At 45.5% G+C, this 9,997-nt stretch overlaps 1 protein-coding gene across 1 annotated transcript in view; it reads left to right on the top strand.

The window, feature by feature from the left end:
• Positions 1-9,997, top strand: part of cemip (cell migration inducing hyaluronidase 1) — a gene marked incomplete at both ends in the record, with an annotated part of 58,166 nt that overhangs the window by 37,696 nt on the left and 10,473 nt on the right. The window contains 7 exons of the mRNA XM_080538922.1: positions 3,148-3,276; positions 5,472-5,557; positions 5,943-6,074; positions 6,993-7,028; positions 7,476-7,631; positions 8,368-8,548; positions 8,836-9,051. Of these exons, the coding sequence (XP_080395048.1) occupies positions 3,148-3,276; positions 5,472-5,557; positions 5,943-6,074; positions 6,993-7,028; positions 7,476-7,631; positions 8,368-8,548; positions 8,836-9,051 (936 nt within the window). The remainder of the gene's footprint in view (positions 1-3,147; positions 3,277-5,471; positions 5,558-5,942; positions 6,075-6,992; positions 7,029-7,475; positions 7,632-8,367; positions 8,549-8,835; positions 9,052-9,997) is intronic.

Below are 9,997 nucleotides of genomic sequence, written 5' to 3'. Positions count from 1 at the left end.
GCAGCGTGACTGGAAGCTGCTGCACCGTGTTTTGTTTTTACTCTTGGAATTATTAGCTGATTTGTCTCAGCTGACCTTAGGGACCTTGCGGGAATATAGGGTGGGAGGAGATCTGATATGTATTTTGGTCCAAGACCATTTTGTGATTTGTATGTAATTAGGAGGATTTTGAATTCAATTCTCTGAGAGACTGGTAGCCAGTGCAGGGATCTCAGGATTAGTGTAATGTGTTCAAATTTCTTTGTTTTTGTTAGGACCCTAGCAGCGGCGTTTTGGATGAGCTGCAATTTACGAACAGCTCCTTTAGATAGGCCTGTTAGTAGACCATTACAATAATCAAGTCTACTCGAAACAAATGCATGGATGAGTTTTTCAAGGTCTTGCTTGGACATGAAACCTCTCATTCTTGTTATGTTTTTCAGGTGATAGTAGGCTGATTTAGTTATCGAGTTTATGTGGCTGTTGAAGTTTAGATCGGAGTCTAGAATTACACCAAGATTTCTGACCTGTTTTTTAGTGTGAAGAGAGAGAGAATCAAGTTTTGCACTGACTTTCGATCTTTTGTCAGGTGCACGGAATACAATTATCTCTGTTTTGTCCTTGTTTAGTTGGAGGAAGTTTTGTGTCATCAGGCGTTTATTTGCTCAATGCAATTACAGAGATTGTCAATGGGACTATAGTCGTTCGGTGAGAGGGCTATGTAGATTTGAGTGTCATCCGCATAGTTGTGGTAGGCAATTTTGTTCTTTTTTATGATGTGTCCCAATGGAAGCATGTAGAGATTGAATAGAAGGGGGCCAAGGATTGACCCTTGGGGAACCCCACATGTCATTTTAATTTGGTCAGATACAAAGTTACCAATGGAGACATAGTAGCTTCTGTCCTGTAGGTAGGATCTAAACCAGTTTAGGGCAGTGCCCAAAAGTCCTACCCAGGTTTTTAGTCTATCTATTAGAATGTCATGGTCTCTACAGTGTCAAAGGCAGCACTAAGATCTAGTAGTACCAAAACTGCGATTTTTCCGGAGTCTGTGTTTACGCGAATGTCATTAAGGACCTTAATAAGGGCCGTTTCAGTGCTATGTAGGGGGCGAAAGCCTGATTGAAAGTCATCAAAGAGATCATTTAGGGTCAAATAATTGCTAAGTTGTTCGTGGGCAACCATTTCAATAATTTTTCCTGTACAGGGAAGGTTTGATATGGGTCTGTAGTTGTTTAGTACAAATGGGTCTAGGCCGTTCTTTTTTAGTAGAGGCTTAATAACTGCAGTTTTCAGGGCTTCAGGGAAGATTCCTGATGAAAGGGAGGTGTTAATTATTTGTATTAGTTCGCCTGCCATGCAGCTAAATATGTTTTTTAAAAAGCTTGTTGGCAGGACATCAAGGGCACAGGTGGATGGTTTAAGACGTGACATGATTTTATCTAGGGTCTTGTAATCAATGGCGTTAAATTGTGACATGGTTGTTATGTCCGCCCTATTTGGGGTTGTTAATGGGGACGTGTTTTTCATGCCTGACACAGAAGACCTAATTCCTTGTCTAATGGTTTCTATTTTATTGTTAAAAAAGGATGCAAGCTCATTGCATTTACTAGTTGAGTGAAATTCCTGAGCAATGGGTGTTGGGGGATTTGTTAGTCTGTCAACAGTTCTGAAAAGGATGCGGGCATTATTGATGTTATTGTTTATGATCTTAGAGAAAAATGATTGCCTGGCGCTTCTTATTTCTAAGTTATAGTTTTGAAGATTCTCTTTATAGATATCATAGTGGACTTGAAGGTTTGTTTTTCTCCATCTGCGCTCTGCTTTACGACATTCTCTTTTTTGGGTCTTTACGGATGGGGCAGTTCTCCAGGGAGCTTTTTGCTTACCAGAGATGCATTTGGATCTAATGGGTGCAATATCATCAATGGTTTTTGTGATTTTTAAGTTGAAATCGTGTAGAAGGTCATTTACTGAGGTTGGAATAGAAGTTTGGGCGGGGGCTAGGGAAAAGGCCTGTGTGAACTTTGCACTGGTCTTTTTATTGATATATTGTTTGGAAATAGTTTTAGACATAGTTTGAATAACAGGAAAGATAGATACGTCAAAGAATATGCAACAGTGGTCAGACAGGGCAATGTCAGTTACAACAACATTTGAAATATCTAGGCCTTTGGTGATGATAAGGTCCAGAGTGTGACCTCGATTATGAGTAGGGAGCTAAACAACATGTTGTTGAAGTTCAAAAACATCTAACAGAACAGAGAGTTCTTTGGCTTTGTTGTCCTCTGAGTTATCTACGTGAATATTGAAATCACCAGCAATGATCAGACCATTAAATTCAGTAGTAATGATGGAGAGAAGCTCTGTAAGTTCATTAAAGAAGCTAGTAGAGTATTGGGGTGGTCTGTATAAAATTATAAAAAAGAATTCGAGTGGAACATTTAAAAACAACTGAAAGATATTCAAATGATAAAAATTCCCCGAAGGATTTCTGTTTGCAGTTAAAACTGTCTCGGAAGAAAGAGGCGATTCCACCACCTTTTTTGTGGGATCTAACGACATCTACGGTTCTAAAATTGGGGGGTGCTGACTCAATAGAACTACTTCTATAATAGAGCTACTTCTAGAACAGAGCTGCTTCTAGAGCAGAGCTATTTCTATAATAGAGCTGCTGCTATGATAGAGCTATTTCTATAATAGAGCTGCTGCTATGATAGAGTGCAAATGAATGATCCAGTGTATTCTAGGAAGTGTTACATTCAGAAGGTTGAGCTGTTGGTACTCGCTCTGATTTGCATATCCATGAGGAGCACACAATACTGAGCCCTAGGCTCAGGCCATGTTGGCCTGAAGTGCTACACTATGGGAGTGTGTGTGTGTGTGTGTGTGTGTGTGTGAGTGTGTGCATGTGTGCATGTGTGCATGTGTGCATGTGTGCGCGTGTGCGTGTGTGCATGTGTGCATGTGTGCGTGTGTGTGCATGTATGTGTGTGCGTATGTGCGCATGTGTGTGTGTGTGTGTGTGTGTGTGTGAGTGCGTGTGCAAGTGTGTGTGTGTGTGTGTGTTCCTCATTGTGTTGAAGTTCCTGTTGTGTGTTTCGGGGTGGTGTGTGTACCGTCGTGTTCATGTCTACCACCATGTTGTGTGTGTGTGTGTGCCTTCAGGAGACGGGCTTCTGGTTCATCTTCCACCACGTCCCCACCGGGCCCTCAGAGGGGATGTACTCTCCTGGACGCACGGAACACACACCCATGGGCCAGTTCATCAACAACAGGGCCCACTCCAACTACAGGGTGAGCCTCTATCTGTGTGTGTTAAGATTGGAGAGGGAGGGGAGAAGAGGAGAAGGGGAGAGGTGCTGGGGGAGGGAGAGAGATAGGGAGGGGAGAGGGGGAGAGGTGCTGGGGAGGGAGAGAGAAGCAGATGAATGAGAAAAAAAGGGAGAGATGGAGGAAAGAGAGAGAAAGAGAGAGAGAGAGAGAGAGAGAGAGAGAGAGAGAGAGAGAGAGAGAGAGAGAGAGAGAGAGAGAGAGAGAGAGAGAGAGAGAGGCGCCATCGGCTATAACCACACTCCCCAGTTAGACCTCAGAGAGAGATTTATGATCAGCTGATGAAAAAAGGAGGTGTGAATGTTTTGGGTTCTTTATTTCCCTCTCTCTCTCCCTCTATAATACTATTCATCCCTCTCTCTCTCCCTCTATAATACTATTCCTGCCTCTCTCCTCCGTTCCTCCTTCATCCCTCTCTCTCTCTCTCTATAATACTATTCCTCCCTCTCTCCTTCATCCCTCTCTCTCTCCCTCTATAATACTATTCCTCCCTCTCTCCTCCGTCTCTCTTCATCCCTCTCTCTCTCCCTCTATAATACTATTCCTCCTTCTCTCCTCCGTCTCTCCCTCTCTCCCTCCCTCTATAATACTATTCCTCCCTCCCTCCTTCATCCCTCTCTCTCTCCCTCTATAATACTATTCCTCCCTCTCTCCTCCGTCTCTCTTCATCCCTCTCTCTCTCCCTCTATAATACTATTCCTCCCTCTCTCCTTCATCCCTCTCTCTCTCTCCCTCTATAATACTATTCCTCCCTCTCTCCTCCGTCTCTCTCTCTCTCCCTCTATAATACTATTCCTCCCTCTCTCCTCCGTCTCTCTTTCTCTCTCTCTCTCTCTTGCTCTCTGCCTCCATTATACTCTACCACCCTGCTCCATCTCACATGATCATTTAGATACAGGTCCTCCCAGCCGGTTGTAATATAAAAGCATAACTCATATCAAGCTTATAATTCAGTTTTCTTCCGGGAAAATTGGAGGTGCCGCTAGAGGAGACTCATATAACATCAGGCCTGGTGGTTATCATGCCTCTCAGAGTAGGCAAACAGCAAATAAGTGCTGGAACATTCAGAGAGTGACGCACATTCGGTTGGACTTTCTTTCACCTCTCGAGAAGGTGTCCTGTCTCGTTTACGAGCAGGCTATGAGTTAGCGATTGGCGATTGCAAGCACTTTACTGGATATAATATATTCTTTTTTATTTACTTTGACAAACATTTGCCAACGCTGAGCTCCTTTGGGGATGATATCATTTTTGTCATTTCCCCATCGACAGAAAGGTATTTTGCACTCTCCGGAGAAATTAAAAATAATTACCAGCGCACTAACTCAAACATTAATTAATTACAGCACCAAACATCATCCCAATACTTTATTGATTTCCCTTAGCACTCACCATTGAATTGAATTATACACAAACAATCTGCCTCCAGCATCCCTTAAACCCTAATGGAGAAACATGATAGGGTCTAACTATGATTAATAGGCCTATACCAAAATAAACCAGAGCTATTATTTACCCTCAAGTTGAACAACAGCTGGTATCACTCATGTATTATGTTCATGTGTGTTATATATTATTAATACTCATGAGTTATGAATGTCTTATATTAATACATGTGTGTGTTGTTATTCATTTTGTCACTTTGACTCCATTAGATTATCAATGTTGGGAACCTGATATCTCGGGGGAAAACGATTATTAAATCGTGGGAAACGCGGGAAACGCGGGAAACGTTATTAAAATGTGCTGCTCCGAATAATGACGTAGGAAAGTTTAGAAGAAATTCATCCGCAAGAGTTGGTTCTACTTGTCGCTCTGAGTGGGAGTACGAAACTTGACAACGCACTCCCACTGAGCTGTGAGGTTTATTTCCTTTAATAACTTTAATAATGCTTTTAGCCTGATTCCTATTACTCATGCTGAGAGGCTCGGTAATGACAGGTCCTGGGCAGACAGGCCCCTCCAGCCAATCACATCCTCCTTGAGGATGACAGGTGTGTCGAGGAGATGAGCAGGGGTTCATTTACAGGTTTAGATACTGGGATGATGAGAGAGGGGGCAGCGTTTCTCTTGTGTCTCATCATAGCTTGGTTCTTTGGTGTCTGTGTGTGTGTGTGTCTGTTTGTAACATGTATTGTGTGTGTATGTGTCTGTCTCAGGCTGGGATGATTCTTGACAACGGTGTGAAGACCACACAGGCCAACGACAAGGACAAGAGACCATTTCTTTCACTAGTAGGAGCAAGGTCAGTCCCTTAACACTACAACAGACGTGCCTATTTTACCTACTAGTAGAGCCGCCTTTTTAGAATGTAAATCTACTATTTACACACAGAGATCACTAGAGGGCGCTTCTTTTTTTAGCCTGCCTCCTACACAGAAAACTGTGTATAACTGTTTATACTATCTAATCCTGAAGTGATTTTGAAAATGTAAGGATACTGGGTGGTAGAACGCACATATCTAGGAAAAGTCATGAAAGGAGGGTCCTGCAAAGATATAATATTTTTTTTACTCACAGGGGTCACCGTGACCCCTCACGGCTACAGGCCAGTGAAGCTGATTTTGTGTGTGTGTGTGTGTGTGCGTGTGTGTCTCTCTCTCTCTCTCTCTCTCTCTCTCTCTCTGTAGGTATGGTCCTCACCAGGATGCAGACCCCTTCAAGCCCAGGGTCCCTGCGCTGATCGAGCACTTTATTGCGTATAAGAACCAAGACCACGGGGCGTGGCTAAGAGGAGGAGACGTCTGGTTGGACGACTGCCAGTGAGTAGAGCTCACACTGATGTGCTGCTGTGTTTGTGTTTGAGGAAGTGAATGCCTCAGGATCACGGGGAGGTCTTCTGCTGTTGGGCGGATTGGTTCAGAGACCATACATGCACACACACACACACATCTACTTACACACACACACTTACACACTTACACTTACTTACACCCTTACACACACACACACACACCTACTTACACACACACACTTACACTTACATACACACTTACACACTTACACACACACATGCACACACACACACACGCACAGAGTCACACAGGCACACACACACGCACACACACACACACAGACCTACTTACACACACACACTTACACTTACTTACACACACACTTACACACACACACACACACGCACACATGCACGGAGGCACGCAGGCACACACGCACACACACACACACACACAGACACACACACACACACACACACACTTACACTAGACCACAGCCCTGAACACAGCAGCTCCAATTACCTCCCTACTCCTCCTCTACCCTCACCTCCAACCAGAGCATCATTTCGATTCTGATTATTATCAGGGTACTGCGAATCACACATTATTATATATGTTCTAATATGGATGAACAGAGAAATTATTATCTCTGTTGGATATTAGACTACTTATTACCTGGGATACTTTTTATACTAAATTTGGACCATTTATTTGAGGCTTTGTGGTGGAAGTAATTGGTTGAAATGAAACCAAGGTCTGGCCCTGCAGCGCCTCACGACTGTTGCTATGCTAAAACCTGATAATGATCTAGTATGTGTCCACAGTGTGATTGGCTCTAACAATAACTCTCTCTCTCTCTCTTTTTCTCTCTCTCTTGCTATGTCCATCTCTCTCTTTCTGTCTCTCTCTCTTTCTCGCTCTCTCTCTCCCCCTCCCTCCGTTAAGATTTGCTGATAATGGCATTGGCCTAACTCTGGCAAGGTAAGATCCAATATTAATCATTCACAGTTCATATGTCTCTGTGTGAGAAATAGTTGTGTTTTTATTTATGGTTGGCAGCAGAAGACCCTTTTCTCCAGTCTGAGTAATTGGAAAATGCCTTATATGGAGGCTGCTTAGGATGCGGTGGGAAACCAGCACTTTGAAAGAGTGTGAATGTCATTTAGGACTGTGAAAGTGGTAGCTGTGGGGATGTGGAATGTTTCCGCTGGTTTCAGAAAGCAGGACACCCACACACCCGCCCATCCTAGCACGCACGCACGCACGCACACACATACACACACACACACACACATACTGGCTTGTTGAGATACTGGCTCACACAAGACTAGCTCTCCCTCCCTCCTTCATCTCTCTCTCTTTCTTTCTCTCTCTCTCTCTCTCTCTCTCTCTCTCTCTCTCTCTCTCTCTCTCTCCCTCTCTATGCAGTGGAGGGACGTTCCCTGATGACGACGGCTCTCGTCAGGAGGTGAAGAACTCTCTTTTTGTGGGGGAGAGTGAGAACCGCGGCATGCCCGTCCCTGACAACCACATCTGGGGGCCCGGGGGACCCGACCTCAACGGCAGGACTCTGCCCAGGGGAAAGTGAGTGTCTCTGGGGCTCCGTCTCCGCTCTGCTCCCTCTCTCAGTCTGGGAGCCCGCAGGCTCTGGGACAGAAACACTCGTTGTATCAGGGGTGTCATCAGGGCTGTTGTGTATGCAACCGGAGGGCAGAGGGGTGGCAGGCTGTCAGCCAAGCTCTGTCTTGTCTGGCGCCCACGGGGCGAGATACAGGGTGAGATACAGAAACTATGGAGGATGTCTCAATAAAGCATATGTGACATTCTTTTGTTGTCTGGTATTTATCAATCACGGGTGTCGCAATAGTACATTTCTTCGTCTGATGACATCCTTTGATTTTGCTGATCAGAGTTGAACTTGTACACACTGTGACGAAACAGATTCATCTTGCAGCTGTTTGAGAAGTATTCTGCAATGTAGATAGATAGATAGATAGATACTTTATTCAACCCCGAGGGGAAATTAAGGCATTATAGCAGCTCATATTACAAAAAACACCAACAAAATAAAGTAACTGTCGATCTGTCTGTCTTCCTGCGTACCTGTCTGCCTGCCTACCTGCCTACCTGTCTGTCTGTCTGTCTGTCCGTCTGTCTGCCTGTCTGCCTGTGTACCTGCCTACCTACCTGCCTACCTACCTATCTGTCTGTCTGTCTGTATACCTGACTACCTGCCTACCTACCTACCTGTCTGCCTACCTACCTGTCTGTCTGTCTGTCTGTCTGTCTGTCTGACTGTTTGTGTCTGTCTGCCCTGCAGAGACTTCCCCATCCGAGGCATGCAGATCTATGACGGGCCCATCAACGTGCAGAACTGTACGTTCCGCAAATACATCGCCCTGGACGGCCGACACACCAGCGCCTTCGGCTTCAGACTCAACAACTCCTGGCAGAGCTGCCCCAACAACAACGTCACCGACATCACCTTCGACAACGTCCCTGTAAGTGTGTGTGTGTGTGTGCGTGTGCATGCAGACAGACATAATATTTGAGGACATGACCGTGAACATGAGCGCTCTGGAGATCTGTGTAAAATTGCCACAATATTATTTCCACAACAACCTCTGTGTTGATTCAATATTCTCGACAGGAACGCGTGAGATTTCATCTCACAAAGCACGTATTGACGGATTATATGTGTGTGTGGCCCTCTCCCGATGCTTCTCCACTCCCCCTCCCTCCCTCCCTCCTTCCCTCCCTCCCTCCCTCCCTGCCTTTCTCCCCAAAGATAACATCCAGAGTGTTTTTCGGCGAGCCCGGTCCGTGGTTTAATAAGATGCAGATGGACGGGGATAAGACCACCATCTTCCATGACGTGGACGGCTCCGTCAGCGAGTACCCGGGGGCCTTCCTGGTGAAAGAGGACAACTGGCTGCTGCGTCACCCGGACTGCATCGACGTGCCCGACTGGAGGGCTGCCATCTGTAGTGGGCGCTATGCACAGGTGGGTGAGGCCATATCTCTCACACACACACAAACACACACACACACACACACACACACACACTTCCTCTCAAACGCTTTGTCCGTCTGCACCATGCCTGGGTCTGACACCATTAGCCATCATCATCTGCTACCCGCCAGCTGCTCTTTGAGGTGGCGTCTATCTACACATCCTAATGGGGATCAGGACACACACACCCACACACACACACACACACACACACACACACACACACCCACACCACACCACACCACAGCACAGCACAGCACAGCACAGCACAGCACAGCACACCACACACACACACACACAGACGTGCACACCAGACAGAGAGACAGACACACACACACGCACAGGTTGAACATAACGAGCTGGAACCGCTTGACCAGGTGGTGCCGAGCGTGTCTGGGTTTCTCTCTGTAGGGACGACGCCTGATTTCTAAAACTTTTCCCACATAAAAAGAGAGATAAAAGCGAGTAAATAGATGCATCTCCTGAAAGCAGGTAATCAGTCATCTGCCGACTTTGTGCAGTAATTAACTTTTTGTTCCCTTGTTGTTTATGCCCGTATGCCTTTATAAATAGCCACGGATATCTCGCCAGGTCTACTTTGACCTATACAGTCACACTCCGGTTGAAGATGATCCCTCTTACTTTTACCCACCTATCTGCTGTAGCTCTTAATTAGCCACCGGTCATCTGCTGTAGCTCTTAATTAGCCTGCTGTATCTGCTGTAGCTATCTGCTGTAGCTCTTAATTAGCCACCGGTGGATGTTTCCATGCGTCATTCTATCATTATCCTCGAGGTCATTCTACAGGTAGCTGCGTTAATTCCGCGTAGGTGTTTACCGCTGTCATAATATGATTGCTAGCAGTACAGCAAGTCTCACACTCCTCTCACACCTCCCCACACTCCCCTACACGTCCAAGTACTCTGTACCCCAGGGG

The sequence above is a fragment of the Nansenia antarctica genome (assembly GCF_963989245.1).
Source record: "Nansenia antarctica genome assembly, chromosome: 9".
NCBI lineage: Eukaryota > Metazoa > Chordata > Actinopteri > Argentiniformes > Microstomatidae > Nansenia > Nansenia antarctica.
Note: the sequence above shows the minus strand (reverse complement) of the source record. Positions and strands in the feature narration are given on the sequence as shown.